Genomic DNA, 18,042 nt, shown 5'->3' with positions numbered 1-18,042 from the left:
TCAATCACCTCTCGTATTTTTCTCATATTTTATTCATGATATTTAAGGACCATTTTGCGTTAGACGACTGTGTGGCTCCAGGTTAGTTGCATCGCCACGTCGGCACCGCCACACTTGCTGGCATCAAGAAAGCCCAAGCCCAATCACCGCCCCAGATGACGACGCCTTTTTTCTCTCTTTCTTGGACGGGATGCAAACATTGGGTCAATCAAGGTCATGGCGGCTGAGCTGAGTAAGAGGCAAGGATGCCTCGGCGCCTTCTTTATATCTAAGAGGTTGCTTGCTTGCTAGCAATTGACGCTCCCTTTCAACCAACTCATCTCAAGTGATTCCCCACATTGTGCCCCTCAAGTGCCGCTTCGCTCCACCATCACCACGAATACCCAGCAGAGGCAGCCCAGCTCACGACCCAAGACTTGCAGCTGGTCTTGGTTCGTACTTATAAGCGCCGTCTTTGCGCTCATTGCTGCATTGATTCTTCACAATACATCCTTCCTAGACATCTTTACTCCATCCAAAATGGGCGGCGGTCCTGAAGGCTTCCGCACCGTAGCTTACTACGTCAACTGGTACGAACCCACCCTTGATCGTAGATGCCCATCAACTAACGTCATCCCAGGGCCATCTACGCCCGGAAGCATCGTCCCCAAGATCTTCCCGTAGAGAACCTCACCCACGTTCTCTACTCGTTTGCCAATGTCCGCAGCGACACGGGCGAGGTGTAAGCTTGAACCCCATACCTACCCGCCAGATCCGCTTTGCTCACCATTGGATGATGCTCCAGCCATCTCACCGACGCTTGGGCGGACACCGACATTCACTGGGAGGGCGACTCTTGGAATGATTCCGGCACCAACCTTTATGGTTGCATGAAGCAGCTCAACCTCCTCAAGAGGCGCAACCGTAATCTCAAGATCCTCCTCTCAGTCGGTGGATGGACCTACAGCAGCAACTTCAAGGCTCCCGCTAGCACCCCGCAGGGTCGTGACACGTTTGCCAGAAGCTGTGTCGACTTGCTCAAGACCCTTGGGTTTGACGGTATCGACATTGATTGGGAGTACCCCCAAGATGCAAACGAGGCAAGAAATTATGTCGAGCTGCTGGCTGCCGTTCGCCAGGCCATGGACGCCTATGCCCAGACCTTGAGCCGACCTCACCACTTTGAGCTCACCGTGGCTTGCCCCGCAGGCGCGCAGAACTTCCAGAAGCTGGACATCCGCGGCATGGACCGATACCTGGATTTCTGGAACCTCATGGCCTACGACTATGCTGGTTCCTGGGACTCGTCGGCCGGCCACCAAGCCAACCTGTATCCGTCGCGCGACAATCCCCAATCCACTCCCTTCTCGACCTCAGCCGCCCTCGACTTTTACGTCCGCAGCGGCGTCAACCCCCAAAAGATTGTCATCGGCATGCCCCTCTACGGTCGCTCTTTCGAGAACACTGATGGTCCCGGCCGCCCTTACCAAGGCATCGGAGAGGGCAACTGGGAGCGCGGAGTCTACGACTACAAGAACCTACCCCTCGCGGGCGCCCAAGAGCACAACGACAACGCCTCCGGTGCGAGCTACTGCTACGACCCTCAGCGCCGCATCATGGTCACGTACGACACACCGCAGATGGCGTGGGCAAAGGCCGAGTACATCAAGAAGTGGCGGCTGGGAGGTGCCATGTGGTGGGAGAGCAGCGGCGACAAGGAGGGCGATCAGAGCTTGATCAAGACTGTGGTTAATACGTTTGGAGGACCGCAGGCGTTGATGAGGCAGGAGAATTGCATCGAGTATCCGGCTACCAAGTATGATAACCTGCGTAACGGGTTCCCGAACAACTAAGGGAAAACTGGCTTGGAATGACGGAGTGGAAGAGCTGGATAGGGCACCCAAATTGAAGCACAAATGGACATGAGCATATGAAGTACTCATCAATGAATTTAAACCGATCCGAGAACACATCTTTATACCTACGTAATAGTACCGTTAACACTGGCGGCCGACAAGGCATTCCGCTCACCAGCAAACAGTCTTGATCGGCGTCACAAGACCTCGCTTTAAGCTAGGTTAGGCGTAACGAAGCGCGCATGGATATTGGGTATGATCCAGGCGGCCGACGCAAAAGTCCCGGGATGTCTATCAGGTTTCCAATCCTTACAAAGATGAACCAACAGCTCCCAGGATGGAATGATCATCCACCCGATTTCCAGGCAACAAGAGGCCCCGAGTCGACAGCTGGAACAGCCCTTGATCAGTATCTGATTTTATGACCAAGGGTTTCTAACTTTCGGGCGGTTTCACAGAGAAAGCTGTTGTAATACCACGATCCAGGAACAGAGCCAAACAAGGGCGAGGGAAAAAGTGATGTCTTGCTCTAAGGAGTATGAATAAGATTTAGAATCTTTGGACATTTTTCCCATCGTTTTTAATCTCTATTCATTGTACTAGCCATAACCTTGAGGGGAGTTGAAGGCGCTCTGCAGACTGCCGTTATTTCTTCATCCATGTGCCAACACCATCAACACCACCAACACCAAAATCAAGAGAAATGGAGCGCGGGCGGCCGCCTCCTCGGCACATGTGCTTTTGCCAGGAACTAGCGAATAAGCTTAAGTCAAGAGTCCCCAGCGGCACACTTCCGGAGAAGGAATGCCTTCGTTGTCAAAGCCGGGCTGATGGTTGATCGTAGGATCGCCATGCTGCTGATCATGACGTCGCGACAACCACAGCCGTCTCGCCTTAGGAGACCACAATACGCCTTGGAGGCAGCTGTATTTATGAAGCGATTTTGTCTCAATTCCCATACCCTTTGGGCATTGATTTGTCGCAGCTCGTCCATTTTATCTCTAAAGACACTCTGAACTGCTCAAATACAACCTGAACCCTGTCAAGCATCATGAAGTTCCAAGCGCTCTCATTACTTGCGCTTCTTTCACTATCTGTCTCTGCACAGGAAGTGATAGGGTATGAACAGCTATCCCGCTAGCTTTCTAATACTAACAATGTCCAAGCAACGGAAACATCACAGTCGCATTCTTTGCTGACAATGAAGAAGACGCATGCCAAGCCGACAATGCCAACAAGACGACAACGGGTCTCGTCCTTACGACATCCGACCTACCAAGCGCATACACATGTTTCAACCTCTCAGATATCTTCTCACAATCCAACAACACTGGTTTCATGAATGCCACCTGGAAAGTCTACGACTCGGACTATGATCTTCGCGAACCCAATGGCGTGCACTGGCTCCTCCGCAACCAAGACAACTTTGACTCCAAAGCCAACTACTCCCGAGTCTGGTACGAGCAGGTCAACCAGACAGGAGAGATTAAAGCCGGCGAGGACGCTCCATGGGTGTTTTACATCTACGCGTTTGAAGACTGTGAGCAGATGCTGGCCGGAAGTGATGACCCTTATGAGAAGTGGCCTTGGTTCGAGAACAGCTGCCAGACTGAGATTGGCGGTGAGTGTCGGACGGTTCCATACTCCATCAAGAGCTTTGCGATCCATCAGTCTTTAGCGTACAACATCGGACATGGGGGTTGTGAAGAGTGGGCGTTCCTGGGAGCTGCACCGAGGTTTGGTGAGCGTGTTTCGGCATTGGTTGTGCTCTCGGCGAGCTTGACGGCCTTTTTTCTTGTGTTTTAGTGAGATACCTGTTCCAAATACATATTTTGGCGTTGCGATTGCTGTGAGCACTCAGCTGAGGGATTGGCCAACAGGCACTCAGTGGGGAGTCAAAGCGGAAGGCAGAGTAGCACATTAAATGATACCACATGAGAGATTCGATACAGCAATATCTTGTCATCGGCCATTCTTGAATCTTGAGCATAATCAAGGAAAATCAGATTCCAAAGTCTCCCAGGATTTAAGTCGATGTCTGAAGCGCAACTGGCAGCGACCTGAGCCGAACAGGCTGGAGGATGAGCCACATGTGGATCACTGTAGCCACGTGATCTCACACCAGCCACATTCAGCCTCGGTGGCCCGTGCTCGTAGCTTGGAGCTGCCAGAAATTTTCTACGGGAAAAAAGTGCGAAAACTCAGTCTCCAGCCATCACCAACACCCTTCGAGACGCGGAACCCCCCTCCAATTGCGGCACCGGCTGGGACCAAGACAAGATGTCGCATATCGATTACGCTCTCTACGAATCCCCTGTGGGCTATGCCCTCTTCAAGGTGGTGCATCAGCAGGATGCTGTGGGGTTGAAGTTGAAGGAGACCCAGGCTGCTGCCAACGACCTCGCCAAGTTTGGCAAGATGGTCAAGCTGGCCAATTTCAGCCCTTTCCGGTATTTACACCTTGCGCCCGTGGTGTAGCGTGACTCGCGATGCTAACTATAGACCCAGGGGTCACGTCGAGGCTCTTGAGAACATCAACCTCGTCTCCGAGGGTATCGTGTCGGACTACCTCAAGTCCGTCCTCGAGCTCAACCTCCCCCAAACGAGCGGCAAGAAGACCAAGGTCGTCCTGGGCGTCTCCGAGAAGAACCTCGCTGGTGCGATCAAGGGCGTCTTCCCCGGAATCGAGTGCGAGACTGCCGACACCTCTGACATTGTCGGAGACGTGATTCGCGGTATCCGACTGCACGCCGACAAGCTCCTCGGTGGCCTCAAGTCTGGCGATGTTGAGAAGGCCGGTCTGGGTATGGGCCACGCCTACTCTCGCGCCAAGGTCAAGTTCAGCGTCACCCGCAACGACAACCACATCATCCAAGCTAGCGCGACCATCGACTTCCAGGACAAGGGTGTCAACCAGTTCTTCATGCGCGTCCGCGAGTGGTACGGATGGCACTTCCCCGAGCTCATCAAGATTGTCTCTGACAACCTGACCTACGCCAAGCTTGTCCTTGCCATTGGTGACAAGAAGAGTCTCAACGACGACAAGCTCCACGACCTTGCTCTGCTCCTTGGCGAGGATGGTGAGAAGGCTCAGGCCATCATTGATGCCGCCAAGGTGTCCATGGGTCTCGACATCTCTCCCGCTGACCTCGAGATTGTCCACGGCTTCGCCGAGGCTGTCGTCAAGCAGGCCGAGAACCGCAAGTCGACTGCGCTGTACCTCGAGAAGAAGATGTCCAACGTCGCCCCCAACCTCCAGACCCTGATTGGCACTCCCGTCGCCGCCCGCCTGATCTCGCACGCCGGATCCCTGACCAACCTCTCCAAGTACCCTGCCTCTACTCTGCAGATTCTCGGTGCCGAGAAGGCCCTGTTCCGTGCCCTCAAGAGCAAGAGCAACACGCCCAAGTACGGTCTCATCTACCACAGCAGCTTCATTGGCAAGGCCGGTGTGCGCAACAAGGGTCGCATTTCGCGATACCTCGCCAACAAGTGCAGTATGGCCAGCCGTATCGACAACTTCTCTGAGGAGCCCTCCACTCGCTTCGGTGAGGCTCTTAAGCAGCAGGTTGAGGATCGGTTAGAGTTCTATGCCACTGGCAAGAAGCCCGCCAAGAACTCCGACGTCATGGTATGTGGAATTGTAGTCTGCGACATTGAACAGTGCTAACTATATCAACAGAAGTCCGTCATGGACCTCATTGACGACGGTGACGATGCCGCTGAGGACGAGGAGATGGCCGATGTCCCTGAGCCCGAGTCCGCTAAGAAGTCCAAGAAGGAGAAGAAGGAAAAGAAGGACAAGAAAGAGAAGAAGGAGAAGAAGCGCAAGAGAGATGAGGAGGAAGCCCCCGCCGCCAAGGAAGTCGACGGCGAGAAGAAGAAGAAGAAGAAGAAGAAGAGAAAGTCGGAGGTTGCCGATGACGAGTAAAGCTCCTCGGATCGCTTGACAGCCCCCTGGGCAAGCCATCGCCTCCACAAGGGATGAGCATGCTCCAGGGGCCGCCGAACGTTTTGAAAACGAGGACAATGGGAGACGATGTCATGGAGAGCCCTCAGTCACGACAGACGTGCTGGAGGGTGTCAACCAACATCTGCCGACACGCTCATCTTTGCGAAGCTCGGCGAAGAAGGTGGTCATGGCTGCCGGCCTCGACACCTCAATCCCGCCAGAGTTGTACATTGCCAACACCCCGGACGGACCCGAGGGATTAAAGAAGCGGCGAGCGTGAGAGAGGTCGGCCTCCCAGGGTTCTTGTGCACTTTCTTGAGAGGAGTTTGTAGGATCTGGCTTATATGGCTTTTGGGCGTTTTGAGGGCATTTGGCTTGATGTAAACCTGTTTTTCACTACGAGGGAGAACTCATACCCTTTGTTTCAAAAACACGCAGTTCACTGAAGATGCAGTATATCGTGATGCTTCTGTGCATGTGTGAACTGCATGGCATCCATCATCCATCGACTGACCCGTGACTTCAGCTGACCTTGAGGTGGACCACGGTGAGGCAAACTCAAGGTGTGGTGAAGGAGCCCCCCACCAGGGCAAGCAAGGCTCTGGCGAAATGAAATTTTTCGAGGCTGAGCACAATTATTTTACGCGAGGCTACGAAATTATTTGCGATTCACACGACGGATTGGGCTTGGCCTTGATGGGACCTGCAGTATTTCGTGCATGTCGATATCCAAATGCTGTCACACGAAGGATGGACTGCAAGCGGCGGATGCATCTCGTTCCAGTCGCAGTCGTTCCAGATCTTGATGGTAGTACCTCATCACCTCCAGTAGTATCGTATCTTGATGGCAGCATCTTCACGGAGCACGGCAACTCAAGTAGGGGGAATCATCATGTGTTGTTGTCGTCTCAATCAAGCATGCATTATCTCAGAAACTGGATGTGCTCTATGCTACAGCCTTCAACGCCCATTTTTGGCACCCAATCCGTTCCGTCATCAATCCCAATTCAAATCCCTTGGTCATGCATTTATTGCTTGTCGAAGACGTAGGTCAGGTGGCAACGACCACAGTACTGACGGTCCTGCATGGCAGCCATGAAGACACCAGCGCCGCACTTCTTACTGTCAGTAGATGTCCGTCAGATGGAGAGAGGAGAGGACTCACAGTGTCGCTGGGGCACTCGCGTCGAAGTCGCTCGATCTTGCCATCAGAGTCGACCTTGTAGTACTTGAGCACAGCCAACTTGGTCTTCTTGCGCTTGTGCTTGATCTTCTTGGGGGTGGTGTAGACCTTCTTCTTGCGCTTCTTGGCACCACCACGCAGGCGGAGGACCAGGTGGAGGGTGCTCTCCTTCTGGATGTTGTAGTCGCTCAGGGTGCGGCCATCCTCGAGCTGCTTGCCAGCAAAGATAAGTCGCTGCTGGTCGGGGGGAATGCCCTCCTTGTCCTGGATCTTGGACTTGACGTTGTCGATGGTGTCGGAAGACTCCACCTCAAGGGTGATGGTCTTCCCCGTAAGGGTCTTGACGAAGATCTGCATCTTGCCTAGCTAAGACTGTTAGAATTCAGGTCTTGGTGTTGAAGGTGTTGTGGTGATGGCGAGTCGCGACAATGTTCGTTCCTCCCGCGGACTCGAGGGCACACGAGAAATATGCGATCGGTTCGCGAGGAGGGGAAAAATTGAACAACGACGAGAATGAAGATTCTCATGTGAGAGGTAATGAAGCCCTCATCATGGAAAAGGGTGTTTGCAGCATCTTTCAGACGTACCTCGACAATAAGAATTATTGCCTTCCTAAGCAATCCTCAGATGGTGCGGGATGGGTTGAAGAAGATCTCTCTCGTGGTGGTGGCGGCGCCGGCTCAGAAATTCATGGGAGACGGGGGTGGAGGAGAAGTGGGGTCACATGATCTAGGGTTTCCGCCTGAGCGTAGCCCTTGCCCGCAAAATATTGCCCCTCGCGCGTGTGTGTGTGTGTGTGAAGTGGGCCCCCCCTCCACCACGACAAAATTCCCCTTTGCCCTACGAGCCAACCCAAAAGTGGACTCTACCACAGAACTCCAACGCCTTTTGATAACGCACATTTCAGTGAGTCCTTCTTCTTCTTTTCTTTCCTTTCCTCGCGTGGACCTGAGTATTAACCCCCAGCAGCAACCGTCAAAATGGTCAAGAAGAGAAAGAACAAGTACGACTCCTTCCACCGTCTGCCAGTCACAATCACCACCGCCGCCGACGATGCCTCTCGACGAGATTCTTGAGCACGCTCGCGACGACGACGATTGACAGCTTCGGCTCCCTCACATACTGAACACGATCGCTAACAACCCTCCAGCGGCCGAAACAAGAAGGGCCGCGGCCACGTCAAGCCCATCCGATGCAGCAACTGCTCGCGATGCACCCCCAAGGACAAGGCCATCAAGCGGTTCACCATCCGCAACATGGTTGAGTCTGCTGCTATTCGTACGTTTCTCTCCTCTCGATCAGCTTTTGACAAGCGCTTACAATTACAATAGGTGACATCTCGGATGCCTCCGTCTTCGCGGAGTACACCGTACCCAAGATGTACCTGAAGCTGCAGTACTGCGTCTCTTGCGCCATCCACGGCAAGATTGTCCGGTACGTTGTCCTTCCCGGGAGTGTGACAACTGCGCCTTGGTTGCGTATGTGCTTCAGATGAGCCTTGGTCGTACTTTTGGAACACTCCCTCCCACTGTTTTCGAAAGAAACAGTTCCCCCCTAGGTATGTTCAGTCGAAATGCTGACAAAATTCACAGTGTCCGATCTCGCGTCGGCCGCCGCAACCGTGCCCCTCCCCCTCGTGTCCGCTACAACAAGGACGGCAAGAAGATCGTCCCTACTACCCCTAAGGTTTAAATGTGTTGAAACGGGTTGGGACTCTTCACCGGTGTGTCTGGTTTTATGACAAAAATGCATTCAAAACGCATGGGATGATGACTTGGGATTATGAATCTTTGAACGGATTCCAAAATACAATCGGACGCCAAATCATGTCCACTTGACAACATTTTTTGTTCGCTGGAATTTGCTGTGACTGTATTTGTGATGAATTGTGACAATGTTTGATACGCGTCGGATGAAGACGCAATTGCACCGCTGTTGTAACCTTAGGTAGTGTGTATCCATTCATCACACTTCTCTGCTCGAACTGTTTATGTTATCCGTACGATGGATGTCGAGAGAGGCGCCTCGTAGAAACAAGCAGTGATATGTGAGGTGCTGTAGAATTTTATTCCAGGTCAAAATGCCATTACTCGTCAATGTGATTAAACAAGGGGATGCTTCAGGGTGTATGTGGTGTTGCATTTTTGGGTCTTGTTCTTGTGTAGAATATTGAATTGGAAACCCGTGATGCCCTCAAATATCAACCACAACATGCCAATCCACGCAAACCAGCGCAAATTTTCAATCATAGCTAATTTCAAGAACATTGTCTTTGAAAAGTAAAAGGATCAATTCATTCAATTACACTCCCAACTATCCGACAACGTCGTATATCCATAAATCTCAAGAAACCTTCATCTACCCTAAATCACACCATCAAACTTGACCAACTCAGTCCCATTCTGCGAACAAGCAAACGAATCAACACAAACACCACCTCCACAGCAGCTCCCCGTCAAACACATGAACCCGTCATCGCAATCTCCATCTGCTTCACAGCTTGCTACAAAGTTTCCACACTCTGTCCATTCAAACGCGACGCCAAGACCTTCAGAGTTCTTGCCGCAGATGCAGCCTGTTCCTTCGATGATGGCTTCTCTTGGGTATGCGCATGTGTCGTCTTTTGTTTCGGCGACTCTGCCTCCGGGGCAGCAGGCTATTCGGGAGGGGTCTTGGATTGTGATGTTGTAGGGGCGCGTTCTTGTGGGTGCCCAGCTGAGGCTTGTTATCGATGGGATTCGTGTCGCGCCGGCGATGAGGCTGAGGTCAAAGGGGATCTCGTCTACGTGGAGAGACTGGCAAATGTCTGTCTCGAAGCTGCGGTAGGTGTTGTACACGTTGACATACGTCTCCAGTGCTCCGTACGAGGAGAATGTCAACTGTTTGGAGAAAAAGGCGCGCAGAGCAGTCCAGAGCTTGGTGTACGCCACGACGGCGCCGTCTGCTTCTTGGACTTGCCTGTCGGTGAGGCCCTCGTTCCCCAGGTCTTTGCGGAGGACATCTGGGTCGAGAATATCCTGGGCGGTTGCGTCAAGCGTGGTGACTACCGTTGAGAGATCTTGGCATGAACCTCCAAAAGGATCTACCGTGATAACGTCGAGGACATCTTCCTTGATTGCTTGCTGACACCTCAAGAACCCAGATTCGGAACCAGGGAATGCGCAGTCAAACTCCCATCTTCCAATTTCTTCGTCGACATCAATGTCTGCACAGACGGTACCCCCAACGAGAAGCTGGGGATACTGTTTGAGAGACTTGTCGACTGGATTACCGCACTGATCCTCCAGATACAGAACCTGTTTAAAGTCCATGTCTTCCATGAGCCTCTTTCGCTTGATGGCAGCGCACTGTACGCCGGCAAGGTCGGCAATCTGCTCGTACATGCCCTTGATCTCGATCGTGATATGGTACGTGCAGTTAGGCCCCGAGAAGTGAATACCCACGGCATCCAGCGACATCGAGTTCCCGGAAGGATCAAAGACAGAGAGCTGCCCTCGACGGGAGATATCGACCAAGTATGTTCCTCCCTGCTCATCGCGAACAGTGAGGTACAGCGGATTCAGTCCTTCACTCTCAAACTCGACAGACTCGATATACGGTATCGGAATAGAGACATTCTCCTCCCGAAGTCTCGAGTTATAGAGCAACGCACGTCTCGTCGCATCGCCCTCGGGATCCGGCCCCAGAGTATGGCACGTCTCCTGCGAGAGAGCCGCGGTACGTGTGACGTGCGTATAGTGAACAGCTGGAAACTCGGACACGCCAGTCGTCGTGGCGTTGCCCCAGCGAGATACAGTCTCGTTAAAGCTGCCGGATGGGGCTGATGTAGGCGTGGGACTTGTGGGAGCTGTGACAGAGTCGATGGTCCCCGAGGGAGAGGACGTGGTATCTCCACTAGGTGCAACACTGCTGCTTGGAGTCTGGCTTGGTATGAAGTTGGAGAGTGTAGGCAGAGGAGGAATGGGGAATGGAGGGGTAGGAAACGGGAGACTCGGGAATGGGAGAGTTCCTGACGGCCAGCTGACAGTCGGAAGGCTTATACTCGAGTTGATGGTTGGCAGGCTTATACTTGCGTTCCAGCTAATAGTCGGCAAGCTCACGCTCGAGTTCCAGCCCATAAACGTCGAAGTGGGTGCAACGGTAGGAAGTGACACACCTCCTCCTCCGCTCCCCGAAGTTGGCGTTCCAGGAACGGGCCAAGGTAGCGAGCCGCTGGTGGTGGTGTTCCAGGTTGACCGGGTTGACCAGGAACGCGTCATTCCAGGCTCGTTGAGATCTGACGTGACATCCGTGGTTGGTGAGAGTGGCCAGGTGCTCCATGTCTTGTTCACAGCCTGTGAGACTGACGAGATGGTTCCTTGGGTCGTCGGCATTGGAGTTCCAGAGTCGGTGGTATTCCACGAACCTCCTGTGGCGGTGGCTCTGGTAGCAGAGCTACGAGTGCTGTTACTTGGTGCTGGCCTTGTCCAAGGACGGTTGATTGACGACGAAGCTGATCGTGTTTCGTTCCAAGTGCCACTCGCCGTTGGAGTCAATCCGCCGGTTGGAGTATTCCAGGGACTCCCTCCTGCCGTCTCCCCAGAAGATGGCAACGCGGGCCAAGTTGAGTTCCAAGAAACACTCGTGGTTGGCCTTGAGTTATCAGGTTTAGTGTTAGATGGGCTTTGGCTTGCTGGTTCCCCAGACGATGACCAAGGCAATAGAGTATTGTTCCAAGAGCCAGATGTCATCGGCCCTGGTGTACCAGTCGTCGTCATTGAGGTCGAGTTTGAGGCGACTTGGCCTGAAGCTTCTTCGGAGGACACAGCAGATCGAGTCTGGTTCCAGGAACCAGGAGTTGGTGTTCCCGTCGTTGTCGTCCAGGTTGAACCCGAGGGATTGCCACCAGAAGAGGACAAGGCAGATCCAGTCGTCGCGTTCCGGGAACCAGTTGCCACTGATTGCGACTCGTTGGATGTTGCAGCTGAGGTCCCGTTTCCGGTCGCTTCCCCAAGAGATGACGAAGCTGAATCAGTCCCATTCGAAGAGCCCGTAGGCGTCGACATTGGCCCTTCCGTCGTTGTCATCAACGTCGAATCCGATGGCCCTCCTGGCCTTCCAATCTCAGACTGTGTCTCTGAAACACTCTGACTTCCAGTCTGAGAAGCCGAGTCCGCGGTTGTAACCGTGATATCTCCCGTCGTCTCCCTAGAAGAGTTTGCCGATGTCGTGACAGCACCCGAGTCCGTCAGGATACACTCGCACTACTTCACATTAACACATCTCCCGACATCAACAACAAGAACACTCACATAGGATGATATCTGCGTCTGGTTATATCTCATATACTCCGGAGGCGTGCTATACCCCGTCCCGCAATGACTCCCTTCAAGAACACTTGAGCAAAACTCGCCGCCATCGCCAATGAGCGACGTGTAGAGGGCATCTTGAGGACATGTAGTCGTGCCGTTCCAGTTGGTAGGAAATGCGGAAGCCAAGCGGAGGAAGGTGATGGGAAGTAGCCTCCACATGATGAACAGTGAGGAGAAACGAGCGTGTTGGGAGATGGTCGTGTGTGAAGAGTGTGGTGTTGCTCTTCCAAGACTGATTCGAGGTTACTTATAGAACGTACCTAACCATCACGAACACCTCCTGAATCTTCAGTACGAGGCCGCCCGTCATTTTCGCCCCCCTGATAACGCAGCCATCCTTTTCAAGACGCCGAACTCGACTTGACCTGCGAGACATGGAAGAGAATCTGCCGAGACACCACGACATCTCGCAGCTGGTCTCGACCTCGGCACTTGTAGGTGTCCCCCTCCGCAGATTGGCCATCTCCTGCAGCTGTCACCCGCGTGCCACTGCGTGTGCGCCTGCCAGATCGACGGTTCGCGGCAGACGTGAACGGCTATCTGCGTCGTGACCACGAGGCACGGGAAGGGTCGCTTGGGACTCGGCGAGTGGCTTGAGTCCTTAATGTCCCAGGTTGCAGAGCTCAGTCGAGTCTTGGTCCATGGCGAGAGTTGGTGGCACAAAAGCCGGTTCCTGGATCGTGGGACGCGAGCGTGGTACGAGTTGATGAGACGAGGCAACTCGAGGACACTGACAAGTCGAGGCCAAGGCCCTAGATAAGCTGAACATAATTAAATCCCAATTGAGAAGAAATGAGTATCATTGTACTCGACATGAGAACACGGTATCACCATCGTCATAACGCTCGTTGGTCTGTCAAAGCAAATATCGTCAAATATCATAATCTAGCCCCCATCCTGTAGTCATTCATTACCCACATTATCATCATGACACAACTCCCTACCAAACACCATCAGACAACTCATCACCTGAACGGTAATGTCGTTGTCGGATTAATCCCCTGGGCTCGTTGCTGTTGTCCTTGGGGTCTCACGATAAAGTCCTTGTTCTCAATCGTCACACTCTTGGTCATATGATTGACCTTGTACACTCCGACCAGCCGCGCCGCAAGCTCAAACATGTTGTTGCGCAGCGAAATGACAATGAACTGGGCGTTCTTGGTACGCTCCTTGATGTAATTGGCAACGATCGAGACCTGGAGATTGTGTTAGCGGTTATTGAAATACGAGAGAGTATGGAAGCGATATGGCATGCCCACGCGAGCGTAAGCTTCAATGGCCGATTCGCAGCCGAGTGTCTCAGGGGCAGGGTGGCACTCACGTTTCTGAAATCCAACGCAGCATCGATCTCGTCCATGACATACAGTGGTGTTGGCTTGTAGTGGTGCAGGGCAAACACCAACGCCAAACTGCTCAGCGTCTTCTCTCCACCGGAAAGGTTGCTGATGTTCTTCCAGCTCTTCTTGGGCGGCATCACACTGAACAAGATGCCCTCGCTGAAGGGGTCCAGGCTGTCCACCAGCTCCAGCTCCGCGTTTCCTCCCATTGTAATCATCTGATACATCTCCTTCAGCCTGAGGGAGATGGCACTGAAACCTTCCATGAAACCTTCCAGCCGCAGGCGCCGAAGATCGTCGCACCGCTTCTTGGCCACATCCCGCTGTGCAATGGCAGACTGCAGGTCCGAAGAACGAGCCGCATGCTCTTCCACACGTCTTCGGTATTCCGAAAGGACGCTTAGGTCGACATTGACGTTCTGTGTCTTTTCTTCTAGAGCAGCAATCTCGCCCTTGAGTGTCTCCTCCCGCATGTCAGCAAGCTCGTCGGGAGTATACCGGGGAAGCTCGCTAGGTTGGCCGTTGTGCTCCTCCTCATCTTCCTCCTCTTCCTCTTCGCCTTCCTCGTCTTCCTGAGGAGCGTCATCCATATCCACGTCTTCATCGTCGCTCGGTTGCGGCTTGACCTTCGGCCGAGACCTGGACTGGCTTGAAGAACCGCCAATGAGGTCGTCGATGTTCTGAAGGACAAGCTTGGACAGCTTGTCGTCCCAATGGCGGAGTCGTCTTTGGTTCTCAATAAGAACCTTCTGGTTCTCCTCTAGCTTGTTGCGCATCTCAATCTCAACCGCCCTTGTCTCATTGAGTTCATCCGTCTTCTCATCCAACTCTTTCTTAAGTGACTTGAGCTCCTTCTTCTTGGCGGCTAGGCCCTGCTCAGACTCCTCAACTTGGGCCTGAAGCTGCTCAGCAATCTCGCCCTGGTTGTTGATGTCGTTCTCAAGCTTCTCCAGGTCACGGGCGGCTGCCTCGAGTTCTTTGGTGGACTTTGCTTGGTCCTTTTCGAGCTTGATCTTTTGCTTCTCAGCCTTAACCTTGCGAACCTCGGCGTTGGAAATTTCCTCATTGTTGGATGAAATCTCCTCCTTGATGGCATCAACCTTGGTTCGCTGCGCGCGAAGCTTCTCACCTCCCACCTCCATGATCTTGTCCTGCAGAGCCTTGATCTCCTCTTCCACGCTGGAGGTCTCATCGTGAAGTCTCTCGACCTCCTTGTTGAGCTTGGCGATCTCCTTCTGCAGAGCCGCAATGCGGCTGTTGTCAGTGGCCGAGGGCTGGTGCTCCTTGCTGACCTCCTTGATGCGTCGCTGAAGGTCGGCGATGTTCCTTTCGGCGCTCTCGATTTCAAGGTTGAGCTTCTGCATCTTGGTGTCGAGCTGAGGGATCTGCTCGTTCAGCTCTCGGAGGCGAGTCTCACATTCTCGCTGGTATTCTTGGAACTCCTGGAACTTGGCCTCCCATCCATCGCGATCACTCTCAAGCTTGGCGACCTGGTCATTGCTCACATCTGAGACGAGCTTAGAAGACATGAGGCCTCTCTTGACAGTTGTACCACCACCCGACATAGTACCAGACTTGTCGATGAGTTCTCCGTCAAGAGTGACGACACGCCATCGCTTTGCGCCATATGCGATTCTGTTCGCCTGGGCGAGGTCTGTAGCGACGAGGGTGTCTTGCATGGCGTGGTAGAAGGCGGGCCGGAACTTGTCCTCCTTGGCTTGGACAAGATCAAACAGACGAGGGGCGTTCTCAGGGGTTTGAATAGGTGACAGGTCTCGAACTCTCAGCTTGTCCAAGCAGATGAAGTTGCCCCGTCCAACGTTGTTCTTTCGGAGATACTCGATACACTGCTGACCAGCCTCGACAGTCTCGGTGACAAAGTTGTCAAGGGCACCACAGGCTGTTGAGATGGCGACATCATACTTTTGATCAATGGTACCAAGGTTACCTAGGCGTCCATGGAAGCCGTCAATACGGCCAGACTCCTTCATACGCATTAGCGCAGAGAGGACGTTGCCTCGAGCCTGCGTGTTAGACAAGCTTGAACGAGCTTCGTCGGCCTTTTGGCGCGCGTTGGAGATCTTGGAGCGAATCTTGGGCTCCTGTTGGGAAAGGACCTGCAACTCAGACTCCATCTTGGCGGCCTCCTTCATAAGCTCGGCCTTTTCCGCTTGGCAAGACTTAAGCTCCTTCTTCTTGGCGGCCTTGTTCTCCTCAATCGAGACAATCTTGGCCTCAAGCTCTTCCAAAGCGACAGCACCAGCATTGGCCTTCTCCTGGAGAATGCTGAGCTCACTCTCTGCGACAGCAATTCCCGACTGCTTCTGGTTGATCTTTTCCATCCAAGGCTCCAGAGACTTTTGGAGGGCGGCGATTTGGTCAGAGAAAGCTTGAGTCTTGCCCTTCAAGCTGTCACGGATCTTGGCGAGTTCAGCTTCAGCGGTTTGAATTTGTTCCTCAAGCTCGCCGATCGCCTGAGTTCGGATTTCAATTTCCTCTCCGCATGACTCAATGGTCTCGTCGGCTTCAGCAGATGTTGTTTCAGCGTTGGCGAGGGTCTTCTCAAGCTTCTTGCGCTTGTCCTCCAAGAACTTTCGCTTTTCGTCGAACTTGACGCGCTCTTGCTCAAACTTGGACATCTCTTTGACGAGAGCCTGGGTTTGCTTCTCTTGGGCCTCAAACTCCTTAGCACCCTTGGTGTGCGCACTTTCGAGGCTCTTGATGATCTGCTCACTGCCGTGGTGCTTCTCAAGCTCGGCGTCGAGCTGAGCTTGCATCTGGCTGATGGCTTCCTGAGTCACGGCAACATTTTCGCTGCACTTGTGAAGGAAGAGCTGGTAAAGCGCAGACTGCTTCATGGCCAGGTCGTTTTCATCCCGGATGTAGGCAATTGCCTTATCCTTCTTGTCCTCGAGGCTGTTCTTTTCCTTCTCGACGTGCTGAACTCGACCACTCTTCTCCATGCAAACGTCGTTTAGGGTCTCGACTTCGGCAGCGGATTCTTCGATTGGTGTCTTGTACTTGGAGGTTCCGATAATGTCTTCGAGGTACTCGAGGAGGCCGTCATCATGCTCGTTTGCAGCCTTGGGCTTCATCTGAGCAATCGACTCGACTTCACCCTGAAGAATTAGGAATCGCTTGTGGTCTAGATCGACGCCTCGGTCTTTGAGAAGAGTGGTGACTGTGGTAAAGTTGGATTCCTTGCCGTTGATGTAGTATTTGCTCGAGTTGTTTCGGAACGCTTTTCGTGAGATAATGAGTTCGGAATCAGGAATAATCTCGTGGCCACCACCAGGCTGATCACGTTAGTGATGGCAAGACACTTGGAAGCAATACTACATACCTGATCCATGACCTCCTGGAAGTGAACGGCAACCTCGCAGTACTCCAAGTTGGGGTGCTGAGCAGAGTTGTGAATAAGGGCTGAAATCTTGCCTTGTCGCATCTTGCTGGCTCGGAAACCAAAGACGAAGAGAAGCGAGTCGATAACGTTGGACTTGCCAGAACCGTTGGGGCCAACGACGGAAGAGAAGGACGCATGGAAGGGACCGACTTCTTGTCTACCGGCATAACTCTTGAAGTTGTTCAAGATGAGGTGCGTCAAAACAATCCGGGCCTTGGGTGTTGTGTCCTCCACCATGGGTATAGTCACAGTCCGTGACTTGAGTACAATGTCCATGGGCTTTTCCATAATGGTGTCCATGGGCTTGATAGGCTTGATGGTAGCCTGGGTATCATCGACGGTCGTAGTATTCACACTGGATGTTGAAGTGTCCGCCTGGGACGCTTCTATCCTCGAGGTCTCTGGGGAGCCGGCTTGCGGTGTGGGAGGAGGAAGGTCGGGGATGGATCCGATCGAGCTTCTCGTGGATGCGCTCTTGCGCTTCCGGGGCGCAGGCTTCTTCGCAGACTCTGGTTCAGGCTTGATCGTCGAGTCGGCATCAAACACCTCGCTGGGCTCGATCGAGGCGGTGGAGGCGGCACTCTTGCGGGGACGGCCTCGTGCTTTGGGTGCGGCAGCAGGAGTTGACGACTTGCGTCCACCTCGTGTTTGTCGTCGAGGACTTTTTTGCGGCTCTGGCTCATAGTCCTCTTCCTCCTCTTGAATCTTGGAGCGGTTGGAGACGAGGTCATCCTCATCGTCAGAGTCGATGATTGCGGTGCGTCTGGTGGCCCGCCGGGTCGGTCTTGTCGGGGATGCGCCCGACATTGTGAGTGTTAGTAGGGGTATCTAGTCGAAAAACGATGTATTGCTCATGCAGCGCAAATGGCAGGGCGGTGCTCAAGGGTGTTGGGTTGAGATGATAATAAAGTGGTTGCGCCCCGCGTTTGTTTGGAAATGTCCCAATCAGTCCCGCAGTTTGTAAACAATCCCCTGAAGGCG

The 18,042-nt window shown here is 53.3% G+C and overlaps 7 protein-coding genes across 7 annotated transcripts; 5 read left to right on the top strand and 2 right to left on the bottom strand.

Annotated features, from left to right (window-relative positions):
• The first annotated feature begins 309 nt into the window (after positions 1-309).
• NECHADRAFT_68934 (glycoside hydrolase family 18) lies at positions 310-1,943 on the top strand. Its single transcript, XM_003048061.1, has 3 exons — positions 310-569; positions 620-721; positions 785-1,943. The coding sequence occupies exons 1-3, from the start codon at positions 520-522 to the stop codon at positions 1,830-1,832; spliced, it is 1,200 nt and encodes a 399-aa protein (XP_003048107.1). The 5' UTR covers positions 310-519; the 3' UTR covers positions 1,833-1,943.
• Positions 1,944-2,886: 943 nt separating this feature from the next.
• Positions 2,887-3,641, top strand: NECHADRAFT_79920 (uncharacterized protein; the record flags this gene model as incomplete). The annotated part of the gene is made up of 2 exons (XM_003048060.1): positions 2,887-2,954; positions 3,002-3,641. 2 exons carry the CDS (start codon positions 2,887-2,889, stop codon positions 3,639-3,641), a joined length of 708 nt encoding a protein of 235 aa, XP_003048106.1.
• Positions 3,642-4,115: 474 nt separating this feature from the next.
• NECHADRAFT_68933 (uncharacterized protein) lies at positions 4,116-6,239 on the top strand (the record flags this gene model as incomplete). Its single annotated transcript, XM_003048059.1, has 3 exons — positions 4,116-4,285; positions 4,338-5,466; positions 5,518-6,239. The coding sequence occupies 3 exons, from the start codon at positions 4,116-4,118 to the stop codon at positions 5,764-5,766; spliced, it is 1,548 nt and encodes a 515-aa protein (XP_003048105.1). The 3' UTR covers positions 5,767-6,239.
• Positions 6,240-6,683: 444 nt separating this feature from the next.
• On the bottom strand, positions 6,684-7,615 carry NECHADRAFT_68927 (ubiquitin-40S ribosomal protein S31 fusion protein). The gene is made up of 3 exons (XM_003047885.1): positions 7,558-7,615; positions 6,953-7,336; positions 6,684-6,902 (listed from the first exon to the last, which is right to left on the bottom strand). Exons 2-3 carry the CDS (start codon positions 7,325-7,327, stop codon positions 6,816-6,818), a joined length of 462 nt encoding a protein of 153 aa, XP_003047931.1. The 5' UTR covers positions 7,328-7,336; positions 7,558-7,615; the 3' UTR covers positions 6,684-6,815.
• Positions 7,616-8,115: 500 nt separating this feature from the next.
• Positions 8,116-8,662, top strand: NECHADRAFT_40390 (40S ribosomal protein S26; the record flags this gene model as incomplete). The annotated part of the gene is made up of 3 exons (XM_003048058.1): positions 8,116-8,248; positions 8,302-8,404; positions 8,563-8,662. Coding segments are annotated over 3 exons (336 nt in total), but the record flags the coding sequence as incomplete, so codon positions are not given.
• A 388-nt stretch (positions 8,663-9,050) lies between these two features.
• On the top strand, positions 9,051-12,100 carry NECHADRAFT_79916 (uncharacterized protein; the record flags this gene model as incomplete). Its single annotated transcript, XM_003048057.1, has 7 exons — positions 9,051-9,096; positions 9,251-9,573; positions 9,662-9,792; positions 9,826-9,891; positions 10,050-10,377; positions 10,423-10,687; positions 10,737-12,100. The coding sequence occupies 7 exons, from the start codon at positions 9,051-9,053 to the stop codon at positions 12,098-12,100; spliced, it is 2,523 nt and encodes an 840-aa protein (XP_003048103.1).
• A 1,214-nt stretch (positions 12,101-13,314) lies between these two features.
• CPC2102 (condensin complex component SMC4) lies at positions 13,315-17,868 on the bottom strand (the record flags this gene model as incomplete). The annotated part of the gene is made up of 4 exons (XM_003047884.2): positions 13,315-13,350; positions 13,383-13,517; positions 13,643-16,954; positions 17,002-17,868. The coding sequence occupies 4 exons, from the start codon at positions 17,866-17,868 to the stop codon at positions 13,315-13,317; spliced, it is 4,350 nt and encodes a 1,449-aa protein (XP_003047930.1).
• Between the last annotated feature and the right edge of the window lie 174 nt (positions 17,869-18,042).

The sequence above is a fragment of the Fusarium vanettenii genome (genome assembly GCF_000151355.1).
Source record: "Fusarium vanettenii 77-13-4 chromosome 5 genomic scaffold NECHAsca_12_chr5_2_0, whole genome shotgun sequence".
Taxonomy (NCBI): domain Eukaryota; kingdom Fungi; phylum Ascomycota; class Sordariomycetes; order Hypocreales; family Nectriaceae; genus Fusarium; species Fusarium vanettenii.
The sequence above is the reverse complement of the archived record's forward strand: the minus strand, read 5'-3'. Positions and strand labels throughout refer to the sequence as shown.

Bases quoted from the DNA above. Each gene is read 5' to 3' on its own strand.
- NECHADRAFT_68934 (XM_003048061.1), top strand. From the start codon at position 520: ATGGGCGGCGGTCCTGAAGGCTTCCGCACCGTAGCTTACTACGTCAAC. The intron at 570-619 runs GTACGAACCCAC...ACGTCATCCCAG, and splicing joins GTAGCTTACTACGTCAACTG to GGCCATCTACGCCCGGAAGC. The intron at 722-784 runs GTAAGCTTGAAC...ATGATGCTCCAG, and splicing joins CGCAGCGACACGGGCGAGGT to CCATCTCACCGACGCTTGGG.
- NECHADRAFT_68927 (XM_003047885.1), bottom strand. From the start codon at position 7,327: ATGCAGATCTTCGTCAAGACCCTTACGGGGAAGACCATCACCCTTGAG. The intron at 6,903-6,952 runs GTGAGTCCTCTC...GACAGTAAGAAG, and splicing joins GCGAGTGCCCCAGCGACACT to TGCGGCGCTGGTGTCTTCAT.